The 26,947-nt window shown below is 24.4% G+C and overlaps 2 protein-coding genes across 5 annotated transcripts in view; both read left to right on the top strand.

The window, feature by feature from the left end:
- LOC117178914 (protein-tyrosine sulfotransferase) overlaps positions 1-7,184 on the top strand; it is a 221,753-nt gene extending 214,569 nt beyond the window's left edge. For all 3 annotated transcript variants that reach the window (XM_033370462.1, XM_033370463.1, XM_033370464.1), the window contains one exon: positions 6,105-7,184. In XM_033370462.1, coding sequence (XP_033226353.1) covers positions 6,105-6,240 — 136 coding nt within the window. In that variant the 3' untranslated portion in view covers positions 6,241-7,184. The remainder of the gene's footprint in view (positions 1-6,104) is intronic.
- A 13,148-nt stretch (positions 7,185-20,332) lies between these two features.
- Positions 20,333-26,947, top strand: part of LOC117178337 (DNA topoisomerase 2-binding protein 1) — a 50,802-nt gene continuing 44,187 nt past the window's right edge. The window contains exons 1-4 of one of the 2 annotated variants that reach the window (XM_033369754.1): positions 20,333-20,579; positions 21,776-21,901; positions 26,269-26,408; positions 26,534-26,666. In XM_033369754.1, the coding sequence (XP_033225645.1) occupies positions 21,788-21,901; positions 26,269-26,408; positions 26,534-26,666 (387 nt within the window). In that variant the 5' untranslated portion in view covers positions 20,333-20,579; positions 21,776-21,787. Of the gene's footprint in view, positions 20,580-21,775; positions 21,902-26,268; positions 26,409-26,530; positions 26,667-26,947 lie in introns of both variants that reach the window. The other variant, XM_033369753.1, reaches the window with a different exon arrangement.

Raw genomic sequence — 26,947 nt, 5'->3', positions numbered from 1 at the left:
TATTATCTAATTGTACATGCTAAAAAATTAATTTGTTGCGTTAATTTTTTAACTTAAGAATTTCGAGATTAGTTACTAAGGTAGCACTTGAAAATATCATGATAAATGATAAATGATAAATACCATTTTAGGAAGCATGTAATAATATAAATTTCAATATGAAAAAAACTTTACTTAATATTTTTTTGTTATAAAAAAATTTTTTAGGTGCTAGAAATTTATTAAATTTGCTTGAAACTTAAATTTTTTACTTTGTTATAGGAGTTTAAAAATCACTTAAAATTTTTAAAAATTGGACTTAAACTTTGAGCGTTTAAGAGTTTCGATTTTTCTATTTATTTATAAATTTTCAGCGATTAATTTTGAATACACTCAATTTTTAAATCTTTTAAATTTAACCAAGAAATTTTTTAAAGTTTTTTATTAAATATAAAAAGAATAAAACGAATTTTCATGAAGTGTTTTAATTTAAATTCTTTCCTATTATTATGAAAAAAATATATAATTTCAGATGTTGAGTAGAAATAAAGGTCTTTTGTTCTCATTGGCTTTATTGCAAAATAATATTTGTTTTCAAAATTTTTTTTAAACAAATTTTTGAAAAATGTTCCAATTTTTTACAAATGAAGTTTTTTTTTAGTGAAAACGTTCTCTACAACTCTACTGATTCTAATTTTTGAATTATATTATCTTACAGATGAAATCGTTAAAATAATTTGTAATGATAGATTTATTTTTCATTTATTTTTTGAATTGGAAATAAGCGACAGTAAGAAAAAATTAATTTTCTAATACCATTTTTTAAATAATTATTTCTGTTAAATTTTAAACTTTTATTATAAAAAATTATGTTTATATTGTATGATAATTACATCATAAAAAACTTTGTTTAAGAAAACTGCTTTAGCATTACGGCTTTAAGAAATATTCTTCGTAAAGACAGTAGAACTCGAAAAGATACACTTTTCACATTTAAAAATTAAAATTAATTGAAATAATTGAATAATAATAAAAAACAATAAATAATTAAATAATAATTAATAATTTAAAATAATTATTTATTGAAATTGTTTAATTACATTTTTGAAATCACGAACAATTGGTTAAAAAAATGTAAAATCATGATTTTAAAATGAAAACAAAACACAATTTTCGATTAAATTTTCTGTAAAAAACAACTTTTTATTTTAATTTTATTCTTAAAAGATCTTCCACATTTGCATTGTTCGATAATTTAGGGTTATTAAATAAACCTCGTAAAATCACTGAAATCCTCAGAAATCAGGAAAAATCCTTTAAAGATCCCATGAAATCTTTCAAAATATCTTTTAACATTAAGTCTCTTAAAAATTACTCGGAATCTTTTAAAATATCGTAAAATATTTCAAATCTTTTGAAATCGCTTCAATTTGAATAGTATATTAAAAGTTCCTAGGAATCTTTTAAAATGCCCTAAAATATTTAAAATTCTTTGAAATCTTTAAAAAAATTTGAATAATCGTGATCATATTTCTTAAAATCCCCTAAGATATTTAAAGTCCTATAAAATCTTTTGAGACCATAGGAACTTATTTTAAAAACATTATTGAGATACCTTATTAAGATCCTTTTTGAAATCCCTTATAATTATTAAAACCTTCAAAAATCTTATAGAGTCCCATGAAATTCCTTAAAAATATTTTTAAATTTTTGGAAATTCTCTGAAATCCCTTTAAATCTTTCAAAATATCCTGAAATCTTACTAATCCTATATCAAATCCTTCCAAATATTTTTTTTAAATACCCTTTAATAATTAAAGCCTTTGATCATTCCTTAACATTTTTTTAAATACCGTAAAATATTTCAAATCGTTTTTAATCTTTTGACATTTTTCAAAGCTCTTAATGATATTTATTAAAATTCCTTAAAGTATATGAAGTCATATGGACTCCTTTGAGATATTGAAAAATTGATTCAAATGCCATATTTTGAGCTTTTTTGAAATCCCCGGAAATTTGGAATTCCCTTGAAGTTTCTTCAAAATTCTTGGAAATTTTCTGAAAACCTTTTAAATCTTGTAAAATATCCTGAAATTTTATAAATCCTATATCAAATCATTCCCATTTTTAAAAATTGTTAAAAACATTAAAATCATTATATTTCTTGGAAACTTTAGAAATATCCTAAATATTTTGTATTCATTGAAATCCCTTCAATTTATTTAAATCTATTAAAAATTCTTAGAAATCTATTAAAATTCCCTAAAATATTTCAATACATTTAAAAATCTTTTCGTAAATTTGTAATATCTCTTGACGATATTCCTGAAAATTTCTTAAAATATTTGATGTTCTATGGAATCCTTTGAGATTCTGAAAAATTCATTCAAATCTTATTGTGAGCTTTTTTGAGGTCCCTTAAAATTATTGAAATACTCGGATTTCTTATAAAGTCTCTTGAAATTCCACGAAAATAATTTAAAATTTTAGGAAATTTTCTAAAATCCCTTTAAAAATTTTTAAATATCCTGAAATCTTATCAATCATACATGAAATCTTTTCAAATTAAAAATTTTATTAATATCTTTAAATCATTTAATTTCTTGGTATGTTTTATTGTGTCCTAAAACATTCAATATTCTTTGAAATCCTTTTAAATCATAATTTTCAAATCATCTGAAATCTTTTCGTAAATTTTTTATATCTCGTGATGGCATTCTTTAAAATTCCTTAAAATATTTAATTTCCTATGAAATCCTTTGAGCTCCTGGAATATTCATTCAAATACGTTACTGAGAGCATTTTTGAAATCCCTTTAAATTATTCAAATCCTCGAAAATCTTATAAAGTCTCTTGAAATTCCTTAAAAATACTGAAAATTTTTTGAAATATCCTGAAATCTTATAAGTCCTATATGAAATCCTTTCCAATCGTCCTTAATTCCGGGAAATCTTTAATACCACAATTTATGAAATGCTACGAAAACCCTCAATTCTGGTTAAATTCTTTAAAATGTATAGAAAGAAATAAGAAATTTTGTATACATATTCAAATTTCATAAAAATTTTGAAAATTCTTTGCAATCCCATTAATTTTTTTTAGTTTCCTAAAATCCTTCGCAATCCCTTAAATTTTTTTAAATTTATTGAAAATTGCTCGAAATTTTGTTTAATAATCTCTAATATTCCAAATATTTTGAAATCTTTTTCATTTTTCTAAAGCTTTTGCTGGCATAGTTTTTTAATCTTTGAAATTATTGAAATCCTCGGAAATTTTATAAAGTTCCTTTGGAATTCCTTAGAAATCCTTTGAAATTTTTGGAAATTTTCTGAAATTACTTTAAATCTTTTAAAATATCCTGAAATAGCCTAAAAAGCAAATAAATGTCATAAAAATGTTGAATTTTTAAGCTAAAAATGGGATCTCAACAAAGCCGTCGAATGTTTATACAAATAGTAAAGTTTTGAACAAAAAGGATGAAATCTCAACCATAAAAGTTGAATATTGTACCAAATTTTTGAATTTCCAAGCGAAAAAGACGAATTAATTATAATGGTGAATCTTCAATAAAAAATGAAATTTTAAGAATATCGTAGTTAGTATTCCAGCCAAGAAGTTTATTTTTTAACCTAAAAAGTTTCATTTTTGTCAGAGAATAAGACAGTTTATATTTCGATGAAAAAAGATTTAAATACAAATTTAAAAAAGCATTTTACCAATGAAGTCGAATGTTCAACACAATACTTTATTTTTTAACCACAAAAATATGATTTTTTACCAAAGTAGACAAATTTTCAATAAAAGACATAAATTTTGAACCAAGACGATCAATTTTCTGTCAAAAAAGGCGAATTTTTTAACAAATTACATAATTTTTAAACTAAATACTTCAAAACATGGATATAATACCAGCCCAAGTTTTATTTGATTAATTTTTAGTTCATATTTTTTCGTTTCTAACACTTATTTACTAAATAGTCTAATTTTTAAACAAAAATTGAGTAGATATATATTAATTGAAGAGCATTAATTTTCAATACAAAAATTCATTTTCTCCCTAACAGTATAATCTTGGTGGGTACTTAATAGCTGGATTTGATACCAAATTGTTAAATTTTCAAGAAAATAGTTAAATTTTCAGTTGAAAAAATTACTCTTTAACAAAAAAAGAAAGGAATTTTCAACTAAAGATATAAATTTTTAAATAAAGTGATAAATTTTTAACCAAAAAACTGATCTTTTAAGAAAGTTATTAAACTTTCAACCAAGTAGTTGAATATTCAACATAGAAAGAAAAATTTTAAGCGAAAAATATGATATTTTACATTTTAATGAAACAATATAATAATAAATAAACAAAAACAGTTAGATGTTACCAATAAACTGAAATTTCTACAAGAAGAGATTATCTTTTAAACCAAAAAGATGAATTTTCAACAAAATAGTTGAATTTACAATAAACAAAAGAGTATTTTAGTCAAGAGAAAAACAAAATTTCAATAAAATTGTTGTATTCAAAAGAAAAAAACACGAATTTTCAACAAAACAGTTGAATTTTCTACAAGAAAGTATGAATTTTTAAGAAAAATGTTAAATTTTCAACGAAATGATTTATTTTTAATCCAAATAATATCAAGAAAACAGATGAGTTTTTACCAGTAATCTAATGCGGAAAATAAGAATAACTGTAAAGGCTTTTATTATACTTTAAATATTGTTTCAGTCTAAAATATTCCATTTTTAAACTATTCAATTTGATATTTTTTATTTAGGAAAAGGAAGAATTACTTAATATTTATAAATATCTGACTGTTCATATAAAATAAATAATTTCTAAGTTCAATATTCAAAACTAAACAAAAGACTAAACTTTAAATGTTAGAATTTTAATTGTTTTATTTAAAAAAAATTTAATTTTTAAGACAAGTCGTTGAATTTTGACATATACATAATAATTGAACACCTATTATTCTTAGAAAAAAATCGAGTGAGTTGAAGAGATACTTAGAAGTTTAAAAAAAATTTAATATAAATTTAAAGTTCGAAATGATTTCCAGGTATTCGTACCTAAATTTCAGTACAAATAGCGCACGGTCTAATTTAAAACAAAATATATATTTTGTAGGTTTACAAAATTATAAAAAATTAATTTGGAAGATTTTTAGAAAACGTATTTAATTTGGGCGAATTTAAGAAATTTAGCAAAAATTTGAATCATTTTAAGACACTTAAAATTTCGGACAAAATTTCAAAAACAATTTAAAATTTGAAAAAATGTAAAACATCATGGAAATTTTTCAAGATTTTTAAATCAAATTTTGAATCATTTTCAGGATTTCCAAGCTATTTAAAATATAAAAATAATTTAACTTTAAATTTAAGAGGTGTTCTTATTTCACACAAAAATGTAATCGTTCGATTTGTAATGTTCTTAGCTTAAAATTGTCTAAAATTATATAAATTCAAAAGTTTTTAAAGTAATTTGATTTATTCTTCAATCTAGAGCATTGAACATCATAACGTGGATTTATATTTTTGAACTGAATCTTTGATTTCTACCATTTATAAAAGTTTAAAAATTTTACTAAAAATTATTCAGTTGAAAAGAGTTAGTAACTTCCATTTCATACCTGTAAATAATTGAGCATTTTTATACAAATATTTTGAATCAAACAACTTTTAAACTTTAATTTAAAAAGTTTGAAATTCCAGAATTCCACTTTGAGAGATTTAATTTTCAGCTCACTTTTTATCACTTGAAATTTAAAAATCCTTAGCCTTAGAGTTCGATTTTTTAAATTTAAGTGTCCGTGAAAATATTTACGAACCAGGAAATGACCGGGTATTTTTTTCTTTGATTAAAACGGCCACCCTCATTGAAGTAGTTTATTTTTAATATTTTACAACTTGGATGACATTATCTTGACACTATTCAAAAAAAAATTATGACACTATTTACTCTGTTTTCTATGAACAAAGTGAGTTCGATGCCTGCGCAAATCGTTGTTTCTCCACTTATTGTAATTAATATAAATTGAGAAAAGAATTTTTATATTTTGGGGCGGGGATGGGGGCGGTAAATAAAAAGAAACATCTTTACGTAATTAATCTGAAATTTTTTTCAGGGTGCTTGCAGATGATGACGCATGGGCAAAGAAAGTTCGAGAACTTTCCTTAGTCGTCCATCCTCCTCCTGCTCCTGTAAATGCTAACACTGTAGCAAACACTGAAGATTACCCGGATTCAACAAAAAACGCGTGACCTCAGGACCTTAAATTAGGGGGAATTGACACCTCCAATGCGTACACATACAGTTATCTCTAAAGTCACTCTTTCGAGTGCAAGTCACGGCGAAGAGTGCAATTGAACTTGTAAAGCTAGTTGTAACTTTAATTTAAGTTTAGCATAATAGCTTAATAATGTACACTCGATACTCATGATCGGACTGTCCCAGAAATTCAGGATAAATGAATGAGTCTTTCTCAAAAACCATTCAGATTTCCGTCAAATATCAGCTATCCTTAGCTTCTGTCTTCAATTTTTGAATCTCGATGGTTTTTTGCAATTTTATTTCAATTTGCAGTTCGAAACAGTCCGAATTTTCTGATTATAAAGTTCTAAAACTTCTAGTTCAAATGAGATTTCATTTACTCACTTAAGAAACAAAATTTCAAGTTTTTAAGTCCCTTTCTAACGTCTCAATCTCTTACTTACAGATTATAAGGAGTAAACGCGAGATTTGCGTCGCCAATTTGAATTAGCGACGCACATCTCGTGATCTTTCCTTATTATTATAATCCCTGAATGGGGGAGTTTGCCACTCAACAGAGTGCGCGTTCTGTTCAGGTTCGGGTTCTGCGAAAATTTAAATTTAATCAATCAAAAATAAATTTTCTTATACATATTATTGAAAAAAAGTTTATAGTTAATTTGTAAAGTAAATTAAAAGAGTAAGTTGTTCAGTTTGAAGAGCAAAAATTTAATATTTTAGTTACTGGCAATTTTTTTTGCGCAGTTCTGAAGTTTGATAACATTCTCTATTTTTTCAACCAAATAGTAAAATTTTCAACGAATAAAAATAAATTATAAACCTATAATGAAATGGTTTCATTTCCACCCAAAAGAAATGTTTTCAAACAAGAAGATTAAGTTTATACTTGAAAGACAAATTTGCAACAAAATACTTAGATTTCAAACTAAATATTAAACATTTTAACCAAAAAAAGGTAAATTTTTTGCTAAAAAAAAAGAATTTGTAACAAAAGAAGTGAATTTTCTACTAAAAAAGAAAATATTTTCAGCCAAAAATGAAATAAATAAATTTTCTGTGAAAAACATTAATTTTCAACAACAAAAAAAGGGAATTTCTTATTAGTGAAGTTGAATCATCAGTCACAGACATGAATTCTCAACTAAAGTGGTGGATCTTCAATAAAAAATATTACTTTTTAACAAAGTAGTATAACTTTGAACCAAAAAAGATGAATTTTCAACAAAATATTGAGTAGTTGATATTCCAGCCAAAAAGTATTTTAATGGTAAATAAAAAAAACAGTTAAATTTAAACAAAAAAGACAAATCTTAAATGAAATACTCGATTTTTAAGTTTAAAAATTAATGTTCAACGAATAAAAAACAACATATTTTTAATAAAATATTTAACCAAAAAATGAAATAGCTTATTTTCAATTTAAAAAATAATTTTGAATCAAAAAAGGAGGTTTAAACAAAATACTTTAATTTTTAACTATAAATAATACATTTTCAAACAAAAAAATTACTTTTAAAATAAGATTAATTTTTCAACAAAACGTCGAGTTTTCAACTAAAAAATTAATTTTTAACAACAAAAATATTTTTAACGATTTATTAAAAAATTGTAACCAGCGAAATGAATATCTAACTAAAATAAATGAATTTGCAGACCAACTAAAAAGGCCAATTTTCAAGAATAGAAAAACGAAGTTTTAAAAATTAGTCAATTTTTAAACCTAGAAATGATTTTTTAACCAAAAATATTAATTTTCAATAAAAAGAGACAAATTTCACATAAAATATATAAATTTTTATCTAAATGGTTCATTTCTAAACTGAAAGAGGCTAATTTTTAACCAAAAACGGTCAAGTTAAATTTTCAGTTGTAAATCAATTTTTGAGGGGAAAAAACTGAATTTCAGCATCATAGTTTATTTTAAACCAAATAGATGAATCTATAACAAAAAACGTTAAATGTTATAGTTGATATTTCAATTTAAAAATATTTTAAATTAAAATTTGTTGAATTCGACCAAAAAGGACGAATTTTCAACAGATAATGTAAAATTTAAAAATAAAAAAAGTTAATTTTTTACTCCAAAATAAAAAAATAAAAGACCAATTTTTAATCAAAAAGAAGAAGCTTCAACCGATGAAACTTTAATAAAAAAAACAGTTGAATTCAACAAAAAAAGAGACGATTTTTATTCAAAACAGTTGGTTTTTTAATTTTAAATTATAGGTATTTTGAGTTTTTGCTATGAAAAAATATAACACTTTTGAAAACATATAAACTATTAATTTTTATTAATAATTTGTATCAAAAAAATACTTTCCTACATAAAATTGGAATTTTCAGAAAACTGGAACTCCAAACAGATCGCGCACTCTAGTGAGTAGTAAACTCCCCCCTTACTATACGTTTATATATCAACTTAAGGCGGCTGATTTGCACACAATTGTTTCTAAGCTTGACTGAAATTTTTTAAAGTTAGATAATTTTTAAGTAGAGAGGATAAATATACGAGATTATAATTTTCACGTTGCCGAACGAGGGCCAGTTTCGAAGTCGTTCGAAGAATCAAGTCGATTAAGTCAAGAGAAAATTCTACACGTTGAGTGTGACTAATGTGGTACTTATGCACTTAACTATGTTTTAATTAAGGAAGTTAATCCAAAAAATCGAGGATCTACCCCAAGATATAAGGATCTGATATAAATAATTCAAGAATCTATATGCGAGCTAAAAAGCACCGAGTCTTTTATTAATCAAAATGAGAGGAAAAACGTGCTTACGTTTGCCATACTTAATATATTTTCAAATATTTTCAATTTATTCACTTAAGAAAGAAAATTTCAGATTTTTAAGTTCCTTTCTAACGTCTCATCCACTTACTTAAAGATTATAAGGAGTGATCGCGAAATGTGCGTCGCCGATTCGAATTAGCGACGCACATCTCTGCAATCTCTCCTTGTTATTGTAATCCCCGAATGAGGGAGGATAGATTATTTTAAGAATGTATTCCTTTCGTCTGGAGACTGGCAGACGGAATTTTTTTTCTGGCATGGGTCAGATATTTTTGAAAAAAAAAGTATTTTAGCTGTTTCATTTTATCTTCTGAATCTCGAAGGCATTTTGTGCAATAAATTGTAATACAATAACAATTTCCAGTCTCTGAGATCTATTGGGGAAACTTCTTGAAAAGTAATTTCGGAATGTTTTCTGTGATCTGCATCGATAGGAGTGACAAATTTTTCAAGGAGAGTTGTATAAATTATTCTAGTGTAGTTTTTCATCGTTCATGTAAAATTATGAATAACGAAATGAGTGGTGTGATTTCACAAATGTATGTTTTTGAACGATTATGTAACTCGAGTGTGAACGAATGTTTACATTATGAAATAAGGTACTTTGATAGCAATTTGGAAATGGAAAAAAAATTACAAGTGATTATCTTTCAAGAAAAATACTGTCATTTTTTAGTTGAATTCACGTTTCACAATGACTGGCATTCATGCTTAATATAGTGTTGTATTTGTCAGCAATGTTGTTATCTATATCATATATGAAATTAAATTATTTTAATATTAGCTTTTGTTTATTATTTATTATTATCCTGACAAACAGTCTTGCGGAGTCCCTGAATTTCATATAATCTACAGCCGAATTTTTATTATAATTTGTATTATTTTAAATTTTAAACAAAAGAATTAAGTTTTTAAGCTAAAAGGTCGAATTTTTTTAGAAAACAGTTAACTTTTTAACTGCCAGTGATAAATTTTTTACAATAAAGTAAATTTTTAATCAAGAAGGATGAATTTTCGACTAAATAGTTGAATTTTCAATTAAAATTATAAGTTTTCAAACAAAAATGAAACAGTTAAACTTGCAGCAACAAAATCTATAAAAAAGAGAAGAATTTTCAACAAATTTAATTCAAACAAAAAAAGACAAATTAAAAAAAAAAATAGTTTAATGCTCGTCAAAAAAGTAGAATTTCTAATAAAATAGTGTAATCCGCAACTGAAAAGACAATTTCTAAGCAAAAAAGATTCATCTTCAACAAATTAGTTGAATCCCTGATCAAAAAGATAAATTATTATCAACAAAGAAAATTAATTTTTTACCAAAAAAGATGAGTTTTCAACAAATTAATCAAGCGTATTTGAGTTTTCATCATTAAAGTAAATTTTCAATCAAATGTTGGAATTTTCAACTAAAAAATATCACTTTTTAATAAAAAATGAAATATTTAAATTCTAACTTAAAAAAATTAATTTTCTACAGAAAAAATGTTTCACTTAAAAATACGAATTTTTACAAAATAGTTTAATCTTCAAACGAAAAGATGAATTTTAAACAAACAAGAAGAAATTTTTACCAAAAAATATGAATTTTTAAGAGAGTAGATACCTTCCTGAACAAAAAGATGAATTATTAACAAAATAGTTAAATTTTGAATCAGATGAATGAAATTAATTAATTGAAAGTGAATTTTAATTTAAAATATTTAATTTTTAAACAAATATTTAAATTTTTAACTAAAAAAAGATTATTTTTTAACCAAAAAATAAATATTTAAATTTTAACTTTAAATAATTTATTTTCTACAAAAAAGACGATTTTTTTTAATTACAAAATACTTTAATGCTCAACCACCTTTTTCCACTAAATATTTCAATTTTTCATTTGATGTTTAATTTTTCAACTAAAAAACAGGTGTCAACCTTACCTGGAAACCCTGGAATTGTCAGAGAATTTTTTTTTAATCAGGGAATTTCTTTGAGAGCGTACTTAATATTATTTTTTGTTCGCAATAATAATTTGAATAACATTTTCTTTTGTTTGAAATAAATTTTGTAAACTGAAAGTTCAACTATTCTCATTTTAGTTTAAAATACATGTATTTTTTAGAAAATCCGTTCTTTTTGGTTGAATTCCATTATTTTTTATTAAAAATTTAAACCTTTTTGATTTAATTACTTGGAATAGAGTTACTTTTTGTTAAAAATTAATGTTTTGTTATTAAGGATTCATCATTTAATTTAAAAATTCATTTCCTAGGGTGATGATTAAAAATGGAAAATTTATTGAAAATTCGTTTTTTCGTTGGTTCAAAATTAATTTTTTCACTGAGAATTTAACTATTCCAGTTGCAAATTTAATTATATTGTTCAGAATTTGTTTATTTTTTTGCTGTTAAAAATTAATTTTTTTCACTGAAAATATAACTTTGAAATATTTGCCTGAAAAATTATTCTTTTCAGTTAAAAATTATGACTTCTTTGCAAGCAATTAATATTCTGGGTTGAAAATAAATCTTTTTGTTGATAATGTAATGATTATAGTTAAAGATTTATTATTTTGGTTGAAAATGTGTCGGTTAATTTGAAAATGAATTTTTTAACGGAAAACTTAACTATTCAATTTTTGTTTAACAATTTATTTATTTTTAATTTAAAATTGATGTATTTTCATTAAAATTCGGCTTCTTTAGTAAAAATGAGTCTTCTATTCCATTTTTGTATAAAAATTGATTTTTTCTAGTTTAGAATTCAACTATTTTTTGTATTTGAGACTGTAAATATCTCATTGAAAATTTTTGTATTTTGTTAAAGAATCGTCTTTGTGGTAGAAAGTTCATCTTTTTGGTTGAAAATAAGACTACTGGGTTAAAAATTGAACTCTTATCTCAAAAATGTTTTTTTTTGTTTAAAATCTATCTATTTCCGATTTTATTGAAAAATTGTATTTTTTGTTGAAAATTCAACTTTTTTGAACTTTTTTGACAATTTTTTTTTTTTGCTTGAAAATTCAAGTATTACATATAAATATTCATCACTTTAGTTGAAAATTTATGTTTTTGGTTTAAAATAAAACAACCTGGTTAAAAGTTCAATTAAATTTGTTTCAAAAATGTATCTGTTTTTTTTTTTTGGTAAAAAAAAATTTTTTAACTGAATATTTAACTGTTCTATTTTTATTGAAAACTTTTTTTTTTAGTTCAAAATTCATCTATTTATTTGAAAATTGATATTCTTCTGTTGAAAACTCAACTGTTCGATTGAGAATTATATTTTTTTTAATCTACTTTTTGGCATAGAATTAATCTTTTCTGTTGAAAATTAAACTATTTGGCTGAAAATTCATCTATTTGTTTGAAAATCCAACTTTTTACTTAAAAGTTAGGAATTAGGAGCTGTTTAGATTAAATTTAATTTAGGGCTCACATTATTTTACCTAAATATGCACTAAATTTTAAGTATAAGTGGATACAATAAAAACCTGGAACAACTTGAGGTACCTGGAAAAAACCTGGAATTGTCAGGGAATTTTTTTCCAAAATTTGAGCAGACACCCTGAAAAAGATGAGTTTTAAACCAAAAATGGAATATTTAAATTTTAAGTTAAAAAAATTAATTTTCTACAAAAAAAAACGAATTTTCCCCTAGTTGAATTCAATAAAAAAACGAATTTTTAACCCCAATACATTAAGTTTCCACGAAATAGTTGAATTTTTAAACTAAAAAAACCCTTTTTAACCAAAAAGAAAATATTTAAATTTTAACATTAAAAAATTAATTTTCTACAAAAAAGACGAAATTTCAATAAAAAAAAAAAGAATTTGTACAAAATACATTAACCCTCAACCACTTTTTTTGCCACCAATAATTTGAATTTTCCATGAAATATTTTAATTTTCAACTAAAAAAGATCAGTTTTCAACCAAAAATGAAATCTTTAAATTTTAAGTTTAAGAAATTAATTTTCTTAAAAGAAACGAATTTTACACCAGTTGAATTCAACCAAAAAAAAATACGATTTTTCAACAAAATACATTAAGTTTCAATGAAATAGTTGAATTTTTAACAACAACAAAAAAATGTTTAACCAAAAAGGAAATATTTACATTTTATCATTAAAAAATTAATTTCCACAAAAGGACGACTTTTCAATAAAAAAAGAAGAATTTGTACAAAATTAATTTTGAATCCAAAAAGACGAATTTTCCAACAACACAGTTGAATTTTAACTCCCAAAATATTATGTGATAACAAAAAATGTCGTTTTTCTACTAAATCGTTACATTTTCAATAAATAGCTTAATTCAACAAATAATATGAGTTTTCAACAAAGAAGTTTATTTTCAGCCAAATTATTTAATACCCTACCAAATTGTTGAATTCTAAAGCTCAAAAGACGAATTTTCTACAAAACAATTAATTTTTTAACATGAAAATATGAATTTCCAACAAAATAATTGAATTTCAACCAAACAGATGATTTTGTAACCAAGAATCTTAGTTTCTTATCAAAAAGACGAATTTTAAATAGAAAAGATCAACTTTTAATTAAAAATATATTTTTTCAACCAAAAAAGGAATAGTTACATTTTTATTTATGTACCAACAAAAGAATCAATTAAATGGAAAAAGAAACGTAAAAAAAATAATTAAAGTTTTCAAACAAAGAGATGGACTTTGACTAAAATGATAAATCTTAAACAAAAAAAATAATTTTCAATCAAATATCTGAAATGTTAACTACAAAAGATAATTTTTCAACCAGAAATGAAATAGGTAAATTTTCAGTTACAATCGTTAATCTACAAATAATAATTAGTCAATTTTTAAAAAAAATAGTTAAATTTTTAACCCAAGAGATACAGCCTCATTAATAAAAAATAATGAAAAGTCTTGTAGAGTCCCTAAATCCCATACCCTCTTGAGCGAAAAATTCGAATAAATTCTAAGTTTACTTGTTTTGATATTTCAGCTTCAAAAAAGTTGCTCTTATTTTTTTTTATCGTCTTCGTTTAAAATTTGAACTAAAGTCAGTTCAGTCCGGAATTAAAAGTGTTGAGTCCGTAATAAAAATTGCAGGGGTAAAATCAGCTTTATTTTTAAGGAAATTTTTTTGTTTTCTAGCCTAATATCTTAGAAGTATTAAAAATAAACTAAAATTCAAATGTTTATTTAAACTATTACTCATTAGGCTATATAATGTATGCAAATTTTAATTCGTGTATCGCCCTTTTAAATGCGAACTAAATTAAAAGAGCCCAACAAGGAAATTCAACGATTTTTTGTAATATTTTTGGTTGAAAAGTAGGTCAAAAACACTCGTCTAACGTTTCAAAAAAAATTCCTTCTGTCTCTGCATCGTAGGTATAGCTAAAAATCACAAAAAACAAAAAACTTCTTCAAATTTGAACAGTAAAAAAATTGGTTTTGAGATTTAAAATATCAATAAAAAAAAAGTTCAAAGCAAGTTGATTTCTACCTTCGTAGCTTTTCATATACTTTTATCTTCAAAATTTAAAAAAGTCGTATTTTTTGCCATTTTCTTAGAATCATGTTAAATTTCTCGATTATTTGACCATATAATGTGTGATATATAATTATACATGAATGGGAATGTATTAAATGTAAAAAAAATTTTGCTGGTAAAATTTAAAGAAGTGCGTCTTTTTTTGTGATTTTTAGGTATATCTACAATGCGGAGACAGAAGAAATTTTTTATGATACTTTAGGGAAGTGCTTTTGACTACCAAAATAAAGTTTTCATGGTTATTACAACTTAGCGCAAACAACTGAAAAATCTAATTATGTGTTTGAAAATTGATTTTTTTCTGTAAAAATTCAATAACTTTGTTTAAAAAATCTTTCTTTTTGGTGACGTTTTTTTGAAAATTAGCCTTTTAGTTGAAAAGTCAATTCTTTTAACTTCTTTATTAAAAACTCAACAAATAGGTTGAAAATTCATATTTTGTTTGGAAATTATATCTTTTTTATTAATAATGCAACTGTTTTCTTCAAAATTGTAAGATTATGGTGCGAATTCAACAATTATATTGAAAGGTCATCCTTTCCTACAGTAGAAAGCAGGTCGAAGCTTCCATTGAGTGATAGAAAAGTGAAACAGGCACGTTCGAGGGATCTGTTCACATTATTGGGTGTAAACATTCTTAGCGATAAAGTTACAGCGATCGTACGGAATTCGAGTGGAGCTCATTTATGGCTTTTAGCATTTATTTCATCTTGAAATATTGTAATTACTTAAACAATTTTTATAAATGGCTCTTCTTTAAAGAATACGTTTAATTTATTATGTTGCGTTGTAAATGTACAAGAACTATTAATTATTTAAACAATTTTTATTTGAAAATAAAGAGTTTCACTTTTTTATACGAGTGAATTTGTTGACGGACTTAACTCACTCTTTTCTATGTTGCATTACAAAAGAACTTTAAATTATTTTAACCATTTTTATTAAAAAATTAAGAGTTTACACTTTTTTCTACAAGTAAATTTAGTTACGAAGTCAACTAAGAATGTCTACCCGATGACTCTTTTTTATGTTACTTTGTAAATTTACAAGAACTATTAATTATTTAAACAATTTTAATTAAAAAATCAAGAGTTTACCCTTGTTTTTACAAGTAAATTTAGTTACGGAGTCAACTAAGAATGTCTACCCTATGACTCTTTTTTATGTTACTTTGTAAATTTACAAGAACTATTAATTATTTAAACAATTTTAATTAAAAAATTAAGAGTTTTGCCTCTATTCTATGAATCAATTTGTTTATGGAGTCAACTAAGAATGTCTATCCGATGACTCTTTTCTATGTTGCTTTGCAAATTCACAAAAACTGTTAATTATGTAAACAATTTTAATTTAAAAATTAAGAGCTTTGCCTTTATCCTACGAATCAATTTGTTTACGGAGTCAACTAAGAATGTATACCTGATTGCTCTTTTTTAGGTTGCTTTAAAAATTTACAAGAACTATTAATTATGTAAACAATTTTATTTGAAAAATTAAGAGTTTAACCTTTTTTCTACAAGTAAATTTGTTTACGGAGTCAAATAAAAATGTCTATCCGATGACTATTTTCTATGTTGCTTTGTAAATTAACAAGAACTATTGATTATTGAAAGAATTTCAATTGAAAAAATAAGAGTTTGGTTTTCTTTCTACGAGTAGGCTTCATTTTTTACCATAATTAACTAAGAATATCTGTCCAATGATTTTTTTCTCTGATGCTTTGAAAATCTACGATGATTAATTATTTAAAAAATGTTTATCAAAATATTTATAAATTGGCTATTTTTCAAGGAACAGGCATAATTTGTTTACGTAATGAACTAAGAATGTCTTTCGATGATCATTTGCCATGTTACTTTGTAAATTTATAATCATTATTAATCATGAAATTTGTTAAATTTTTTTATTTGTTAAATATACCAGATTTGTTAATTATTGTAAGAAGTTTCATAAAAAGTTTAGAATTTGGCAATTTTCTAACGAATAGGGTCAGTTTTTTTACTAAGGTATTGTACATACGAATTTGCTCCAAGTATTCGCATTTGCCTAAGCATTCGGTCAGATGAGAGGAAAACTGCAGAACACCACCTCCCGAGTTTAATCGGGTTTTCAAAATTCGAGTACACAACTCGGTCTTTCGTCGCATATGGTACCCATGCGAAGTCGTGTATAAATAGAAGTTATTAAAGTAAAAATGATTCCCCGGTGAGCAAAAAATTTAGCAACGTCTTTACGACATCATTACGACATATTTACGACAACTTTACGACATCCTATGTCCATGTCGTTTCGGTGTCTTTGCGATATCGTAAAGACATCGTTAGATAGGATGTCGTAAAGTGGTCGCAAAGATGTCGTAACGATGTCGCTAAATTTTGTGCCCAATGGGTATCGTGGTAATTTCTTGAACTTCGTTTCCAAATAGAATAATTACAAGTAAATCAGTGGGTTGCGCGCGTAGCGCCTAAGAGCTTCTAGTTTGGTTTAAAACTCATCTGCTTTAAGGAAAAATTGTCTTTTTAGGCTGGAAAAGCAACAGTCTTGTTAAATGAAAGATTTTTTTTAGTTGAAAATTCATCTCTTTAAGATAACAATTCAGCTATTGGTTAAACATTTAGTGCCAATGATTTAAATGGTTCGCAGAAAATTCAACAATTTGTTCGAAATAGCAATCCATTCTTCCCTGAAAAATCTTTCTTGTTTAAAAACGCAACTCCTTTGGTGCGATATTTTTCTGTTGTTAAAGATATAACTATTTAGTTAAAAATTCTCTGCTTTCATTGAGAATTTAACCACTTTGCTGAAATATTGTCTCGTTTTGTTGAATTAAAATGTTCTTTATCAAAAATTTAAACATTTTCTGGTAGAAATATTGACTGTTACATTTTTTTAATGAAAATTTCACCTGATTAAAAGCTTAACTAATTCGTTGAAAATTGATTTTTATTTTTAAAGGTTCATGATTTTAATTAAAAATTCCTTCTTTTTTTTGGTTTGATATTAATTTTATTAGGTGTAAGTTCCATTAAAAAATTCATTTTTAGACGAATTTTCAGCAAAAAATGATCAATTTTCTACCAAATCCAGCCAAATTCATCCCTTAAGAGATGAATTTTAAATGCAAAAAATATTAATTTTTAAACAGTAGTCCAACTTTTAAAAAGTAGTTCAACTTTTAACCAAGAAGTTACATTTTTAAAAAGAAAAGGATGAATACTCAACGAAAAATGTAATAGTTGATGTTTCAATCTAAATTTTTTTTCACTTTTAGATCAATAACAGTTGAATTTAAACAAAAAAATAACGCATTCACAAAAAAAATTTTTAAATAGTTAAACTTGTAACAAAAGAGATAAATTTTCAAATTAAATTATTATGAATTATTAACCAAAGAAATTTATTTGTAACCAAACATGATTTAAATTGAAACTACTACTAGTTTCATCTTCAGCTAAAAAAGAGACAAATATTTAACCAGAAATGGAATATGTAGTTACATTTTTAACCAAAAAGATTAAATTTGAGCTAATAAAGAAAGAAAGTTTCTACAAAATAGTAGAATTTTCAACTAAAAAAAATAAATTTTCAATCTAAAAGATTTATTTGAAATTAACAAAGAAATTTTACACAAAATTATGAATCTTTATAAAAATGAATTTTTAATAAAGTAATTCAACTTTAAACCAATTAATTAAATTTTCAATTAAAAAGATATATTTTCAACTATAATGAAATAGTTAAAGTTGCAACCAATAAAATCAATTTTGAACCAAAGAAAGCAAATATGTTCAACGAAATAGTTAAATTTTCAAATAAAGCAATGATTTTTCAATTATAATAATGATTCATCAACAATAAAAATGAATTTTTAACATAGTAGGTAAATTTTTAATCAAGTAAAATTTATATCGAAAACAATTAAATTTCAAAGAAAAATTAAACAGTATTTCTACCAGCAAATGTTTTAATTTTTTATTTAAAAAAAAAGTTCAATTGAACAAAACAACACAAGATTTTAACAAAATGGTTTAATTCTCAATGAAAGCAGATTAATTTTCAACCAAACAGTTATATTTTTAACAATAAAAAATAAATTGGTATCAAAATAGTTGAATTTTCAACTAAAAAAGATTTTTCAGGCAAGAATCGAATGCAAGTCTAAACAAAGTGTTTAATTTTCTGCGAAAGAGTTGAATGATTGACAAAAAAAAATTAATTTTCAACCAATAGTTGAATTTTCATACCAAAAAAATGAATTTTCAACCAAAAATGATGATCTATTAATAAGATTGTTGAATTTCCACCCTAAAAAGACGATTTTTCTTTTTCAACCAAACAGATGAATTTTTAACCAAAAAGTATAACCTTTGAATCTAATTTTCGAATTTTTATAATAATATTTAATTTTTGAACAAAACAGTTGCATTATAAATAAAAAAGATATGATTTTAACCCAAAATATGAATTTTCAATTTTTGTTCATAATTTATATTTTTTAGTTGAAAATTGCTTTCTTTATTAGTTCAAAATTAATATTTTGGATTAACAGTTTAACTATTCCATTTCTGATTAAATATTTTTCTCTTTTTAGTTAAAGATTATACTATTAGTAGTTCAAATAATAACTAATCTTGGTTAAAAATTAATTTATTTGGTTGAAGATTCATAATAATTTAAGTTGACAATTTATCTCTTTGTTTACAAGTTTAACTATTTTTTTATAAATTCGTTATTTCTTTTTATTGAATTTAACTGTTATTGATATAAAACTGAAAGTAATTGTTTATGAAACATCGACTATTACATTTTTCATTGAGAATTCATCTTTATTTTGTGCAAAATTTAACTTCTTGGTTAAAAATTGAACTACTTTGTTCAAAGTTGGACTACTTTTCGAAAATTAATATGTTTTGATTGAAGACTCATCCCTTTGGTTGGATATTAAACTATTTTGTTGAAAATTTCTTTTTTGTTGTTGAAAAATAACTTATTTTACTGAAAATTTAACTGTCTCAGTTTTGGTAGAAAATTGATCGTTCTTAGTTGAAATTTAGTCTTTGGTAGAAATTGAATATTTTTTGTTCAAGAGTGCAACTGATTGATATTATTCTTTTTTGGTTAAGGATTTTAATATTTTGTTCAAAATTTGTTTTTTTTTTTGGTTGAAAATTAATATTTTTATGTTAAAATTTAACTATTCGACTTATGGTTGAAAAATAATTTGTTTTTCATTGAAAATTCAACGATATGGTTATAAATTCAATTATTTCGTCGCTAATTGGATTTTTTTGGTCGTAAATTATCACTTCTTTTTAGTTGAAAATTGTTCTATTTGGTGAAAAATTCATAAATTTGTTTGAAAATTTAATATTTTTACTAGAAATGTTAGGAATTTTAAGTGTTATAAATTTAATTAATAAGCTAAAATTAACTCTCTAACATAAAAAATAAAATTTCTACTTTTCATAATTTAAATCATATTTTGGAATCTCAAAGCTGAATGGAAAAGAAATATTCTTGCACTTTTTTTTTAATTCTCTTCAGGGGGCTTTTTATAAAATACTAAACGTTTTGAGGGGGTAGGAGGGAAAGTCAAAATTGTGAAAAAAAGCGTTACGTATTTTTTGAACGGTCACCAATATTTTCAGAGGATTTGATGTATTCGAATATTCGCGCGTTTTTCAAGGTCTACATCAGCGCTTCCTAGTGACTGGTGGTTGTACTACTAGAAGCCGGCGGGAAAATGTTCTTTTCCTTTTTTTCGTTTGTGATGTGTGCGATTAGTTTGACAGCCGAGGATTTTCATTTTGTAAAATAAAAGTGCATAAACTTGTAGACAACTGTGTTTAAAGTTATTTAAACTTTTACGTGAAAAGTATTTAAAAATTCTAATAAATTATTGACAGTGGTTTCCTGCCGAGGAAGAAAATCAGTCTTCTCGGTCTCCTTTCTGTAGACAAGATCACCTTTAATGGCTAAAAATACACATAAGTCCTTCTTTTAGTGAAAGATTGTGAGTTATTGTCCATTTTATTACATTAATTATTTCTCATTCAAATATTTAACTCCCCAAATCTTAAGTAAATGTAGATTTTACATCCTGTAGATTTTGAGGTTAGGTTTTTCTCTAGCCTTCATTAAATTAATTAATTATGTGCAAAAGGTACAAAAATATTTTAATTTGTATACAATTATGGAATATATTCAGTTTTAATTCTTTTTAATTGGAAAATTTATGGGCCGAGTATATAAATACAATCAATTCGATACTCATTTATAATTTTGTGTTGGTGAAATATTAAGTGTCGTTAGACTTATTATTTCACATAATATTTTAATTATAAGGCCAACAACTTACAGCTTTTTTGTTCTCACATATTTTGGTTACATGTTTTCAATTAACGCATAGCACAGTCATTTTTAGAAGGGAAAATTGGACCTCTACGAAAGTGTTTGTCAGACTGTAAAAATGAGAAACAAACCCGTTAAGCATTAAATTAATATAAAGTTAATTTAAAAATTTGTTTGTAAAATCTGAATCTCTATTTTAATCTTTAATCACATAAAACCTATCACATACATAATTTATTATTTCAAAATGTTTTATTTTTCTATTAAATATAAAATAATGAAGGATCACAGTTCATTGACCAATTTTTATATTAGGATTTTGACCTTTTCTTCAATGAAAAATAAAAATTAATACTAACTTTGAAATTATGAGAAAATTCCAAAATTATACGAGGAGAATTAATTATGTAGCCTTAATGCGATGACAAATATTGTTTATTTATAATAAAAATGTCATAAATCGCAAATATTTCATGTTATATTCAATTGTGAGACATCATGCGATTCACATAAAATGGGGAGGCATCAATTTTAAGTATAATCTGACTATTTAAATGTTATGTTTCGAATATTCTATAGAAATGCATCGAAAAAACAGTGTATTAAATGAGCTAGTAAAAACAAAAAAGTGTAATATGATAAAATGACAAGATTAAATTATTCTTTTTGCAAATTTAGGAAATTATCTTCTCAGGTGTAAAAATTTGTAATATAAGTTTATTGTTTCAACTTTACTAGACAAAATGTGCCTTTGGTCTAAACTTTTTAATTTATTGAGATTTTTTCATTTTCATAATAAATATTTGTTTTTTTAATTAAATTTTTTAAATGCATTTGTCTCTTTCGCTTCCCAAATAGAGGATTGTAACAATGGCGAGTCAAGAAAGTACACTTGACCCTGAAGGGGTAACTGTGTATTTCGTTATTCCCAGCAAATATGCCAGTGACAAAGAATGTTCCGATGACATGTGGCTAGCTTACAATGTGAGTAAACATTATATAATTTTTTAAACATAAATTTAATACATTTTATATAAATTTTCAATTTCAAGATTTATTGTTTTTGTCTGTATTTTATCTTTCCATCTTCATTACACATTTCATTCATCGCAAACACATTTTTTGTGTGTAGTTTATTAAATCACAAATTTTAAACTCCCCCCTATTCCCCTCCCTTCGTCTTTTCTAAAGAATTCCTCTTTTTGGTAGAAAAGTAATATTTTTTTTTAGAATTTATCTCTTTTGCTTACAAATTATATTATTCAGTTAAAAATTTAATTATTTTGTGCAAAATTAACTGTTTTATTGAAAGTTCATCTTTTGTGGTTGAGCGCTAATTCTTTTTATTTGAAAAATGTACTACTGTATTCAGGGTTCAGAATTAATTTCGTTTGATTAAAAATTCTACTATCTGGTTGAAAATGTAATTATTTTGTTGAATAAACAATGGTTTCGTTAAAAAGTAATCTTTTTTATTTAAAGTTCATTCGTTTATATGATTAATCTACTAATACAATTTTAGTTTAGAATTCATCTCCTTTGCTTACACAGTCTATTATTTGATGGGAAATTGCATAATTTTCTTAAAATTTCAAATATATATATATATATAGGGTCCACGAGGCTTTTGCTGGATCGTCGTATTGATTCCTTTACAGACTGTAACCACCTATCTCACGGTTGTGAGACGTGGTTATGGCTGAAATTTTACCGCGATTTCGCTGGAAGCGGGTGCAATTTTTCAGATTAGCACCCGCTCCCGGCGAAATCCTGCGGTTGTCCTTATGACAAATTTTTAATTATATATATATATATTAGTAATATTTGATTAAAAAGTTATTCATATTTTCAACCGTATACTACTGTATTTTTGGTTCAGAATTCATCTCTTGTGGATACAAATTATACTTTTTGATGGAAATTTTCATTATTTTCTTGAATATTTAACTATTCGAGAAAGTTGATATTTTTTGGTAGAAAATTCAACTTTTATGGTTATTTCTTTTTTATTGAAAAATCTACTATTATATTTTTGGTACAGAATTCATCTCTCTTGGTTATAAATTCTAATATTTGGTTTAAAATATCATTATTTTATTGAAATATTCAACTGTTCTGTTAAACATTCGTCTTTTTGGATAGAAAAACGATCTTGTTAGATTGAAGATTGGAGATGTACTCTTTTGGTTAAAAATGTTATTATTTTATTAAAAATTCAACTATTTTCTTAGAAAATTGTCTTTTTTGGTCCAAAATTCAACTGTTTGCTTGAACATTCATCTTTTTCGACAAAAAAATCCATCCTTTTGGATTGACATTTTATCTTTTGGTAGAAGTCTTTTTCTTTGTTAAAAATTATTATTTTACGGTTGAAAGTAGATTAATTTTTATTGTAAAATTTACTCTTATAATTTGGGTTCAGAATTCGCCCCGTTAGGTTTTTTGGTGAAAAATTTAGTATTTTTTTTTTAAGTTAACTATTTTCTTAAAAGCTATATTTCTCTTTCAGCTGGAAATTCAACTATTTGTTTAAAGACCTAATAATTTTTTTGAGAATCCAATTTTTTTTCGGTCCAAAATTTAACTATTTTGTTAAACATTCGTTTTTTTAAAATAAAAAACCGTCCTTTTAGATGAAAAATTTATCTATTGATAGAAAAATCGCCTGTTTCTTATTGAAAATTGATCTTTTTTCGTTGAAAGCTAATTATTTTATAATGAAAAGTATACTTTTATATCTTGGGTTCAGAATTTATTTCCCTTTGTTAAGAATTCTACTAGTCGATAGAAAATTTCAATATTTTGTTGAAAATTACATTTTTTATTTGAAAACTCTACTATTGTATTGTGGATTCAGCGTTAATCTCTTTCGGTCAACAATTCTAGTATTGGATTGAAAATGATTTTTTTTTTATATTTCAAATATTTTCTTAAAAAGTCGTCTTCCTTTGTCGCGAATTCAATTTTGTTTGAAAACTCTTCTTTTTGGTAGAAAATTCATCTTTTATGGTTGACAGTTAATTAATTTCAGTTGAGAAGTTGATTATTATATTTTTGGATCAGAATTCATCTTTTTTGTCTAAGTATTTAAGTAATTTACTTGTTACTTTAATATTATGTTTGTAACTTCATGTTAATCGGTTAAAAATTAACTTTTTTGATAGAATATTCTTCTTTTTTATTAAACATTTCACTATTTGGTTAAAACTGGCATTTATTTTGACCTGAAATTCTAGGAATATGTTTAATTAATCAACATTAATGTTGTTAAAAATAATTTTTTCCCAATTTTTTTCACAAATCAACTTATTTTCCCTGTTTCTAGAGCATTTTTAGCTGTAAAGTCTGTATTCTCTTTTACAGTAATTTATATATTTTACCTGGGAATTATAAAATGTTTAATTATTTAAAAAATGTACATGGTAAAACCATTGGTTCTAAATCAGGGTGGCCGTTGGACCCGGAATTTTCGGAGACCGGGAAATGACAGTGAATTTATTCCTTGACCGGGAATATTACGAAATTTCAGAAGAAAAATTTGCCCAAGTTTGATTTCAACAGTTTTGTAAATAATTAAAATATACAAAACTGAACAATAATTTATTTGACAAAGCAATTTTATATATGTTCAAAAGTTGAAAATTTCCAGATTGTGACTGTTTGAATTCGTAAGTCAATTTTAATGATTCATCAATAAAATATTTTTAATTCAAAGTTTTAGGTATTTCTTTATATTATTTTTCATATTAAATTGAATAAATAAATTTATTAATATATTATTTTTATTAGTTTCCTTAGCCATTAAAAATTTCGCTGTTCATTAAGACGAGTAAATTTAACACAAATATATGTGAAAGTACATAGAAAGCTTTGAATCTGTAGAATTTCGAAGAGCTTTTCAACTTTTAACGGTACAATTTGAATTGTTCTGTTTAAAAATGGTTAATTTGTGAGTGAAATTGTTAAATTTTGACGTATAAATAGCAATTGAACATTTATTATTTGTAAACAAAATTTGAGTAATTTCAAGTGATATTTCATAGTTTTTAGAGTTTTTCCTACAACTTTTGGAAAATCCTGCAAATTAAAAAAATCCTTCAAATCTTCCAGCTTCTGCTTTGATCATTTCGGAAATCTCTTAAAATCTTGTTAAAATTTTCTGTTACAATAATTTTTTAAAATGAAAAATCATTTTCAATTTTCCTAGGAATTTCAATAAAAGTTTTTTATTCTTTTTAAGCCTTTCACAATTCTTCAAAAGTTTCGAAATTTTTTGGTTGAAATCTGCACAAGTCTGCATTTTGTTTTAAATTCTGCTGTGGGTATTTGCGCCAAAATTTGGATACGAATAACCTAATTTTTTCGGGGCACAAACTTCTAGTAAATGATTTAAAATAATTTCAAGTTCTAATTTTAATTTTGATATTTTTAAAACTTCTAGATACCTCTTAAGGTTACTATAATTTTTTCGAAAAATAATAAGTGTTTCTATTGTTATTTATAAATTCAAATTTTAAGGATTTTTTTTAATTTACAGGATTTTCTAAAAGTTGTAGGAAAAATTCAATTCATTTAAAAATATATTTAAACTTTTCGAAAAAATTTCAACAATGATTTTAAATTTGGAAAAATATAAAACCACTTCTAGATTTCTCAATGTTTTGGAATTAAATTTTTTAAGTTTTTGAAGGATGCTTTAACTATTTAAAATTAAAATAATTTAACTTCTAATTTAAAAAATTGTTAATTAAAAAAAAAATATTTTTAATTTTTAATTTGTCTAGCTTAAAATTACTTAAAAAATATAATTTTGAAATTTTTTAAAGTTTATTGCTGGATTCTTTAATTTAGAGTATTGGAAATATTAACGTTGATTTATATTTTTTGAATTCAATCTGAATTTTTCAACTCTATAATTTATAAAAGTTATCGCAGTTTGTCTGCTTTTCATTTAAAAAATTTTCAATTGAAAAGTGTTAGAACCTTCTATTTGATACGTGTAAATTTAATTTGTTGTTTATTGTTTATTGCTTTAAATGCAAAAATGTTTAGAATAGAATTCGATTTTTTAAATTTCATTGACCGGAAAAAATGTTTGTTAACCAGAAAAATAGCGAAATGACCGGGAATTTTTTTCTTGGGTTAAAACGGCTACCCTGTAAATAATAATTATGATAAATGCTTAAAACTCTACCGGAAAAAAATATAATTTTTGACTCGGGACACAGCGAAATAGTCTGGATTTAATTTTTAATTTTGAGTGACCACTCTGTATCACTTAAAATTCTTTACAAGCCAAAATTTGCTTAACTTTTCTAATTTCATTGAAGTTGATCTATCTGCCTTTGTAGAAATGTGAAGAATTGGATATAAATCCAGTCTGGCTCTCAGAAAAGAAATGCCTGAAAATGGAGCCACAAAAGAAAGATGTGTTTGTCATGGAAGAGTTCGATGGAAAGGTGTTCGAAAGCTTGAAAGCTTGCAGATGCTCGTAAGTGCTCAAATTTCATTTACAACAAATAATTATTAAAACGGGTAGGATGCCTATACAATTATTAATTTTTTTTTGTAGAATAGGTCTAATCTTTATTTTTCTTATACGAAATTTTTTAGCAGAATTGTCGGGCCCCGATGTTTACTTTGTTGCTTCATGAATAACGAAATGATTCCGGAAGGAAGGAATCCTGTTTTTGTAACTGCAATGCGAGATTTAGTCGTTTGTGCCTCTGGCTTCACACAGGATGTTAAGGTTAATTGCTGAATCAAATATTACAGGGTGTCTACCCTACCTGGAAAACTGGAAACCATTGAATTGCCAACGAATCTTTTCGAGCGCTTACTTATTTTTTTAATCACAATAAATAATTATTTTGTTGAACTTTTTTTTTTAATTAATTTTTTCAGCTAAAAAATTAAAATTCTCTATTTTTAGTTGAAAATGTATCATTTTTAGTTCAAAATTCAAGTATCTACATAGGTGCAAATTTTGTTCCAATTGTTAAAAAAAAAATATTTTTGTTGTTGTTGAAA

The sequence above is a fragment of the Belonocnema kinseyi genome, chromosome 8 (assembly GCF_010883055.1).
Source record: "Belonocnema kinseyi isolate 2016_QV_RU_SX_M_011 chromosome 8, B_treatae_v1, whole genome shotgun sequence".
Taxonomy (NCBI): Eukaryota; Metazoa; Arthropoda; class Insecta; order Hymenoptera; family Cynipidae; genus Belonocnema; species Belonocnema kinseyi.
This window is presented reverse-complemented; position numbering and strand designations above follow the sequence as displayed.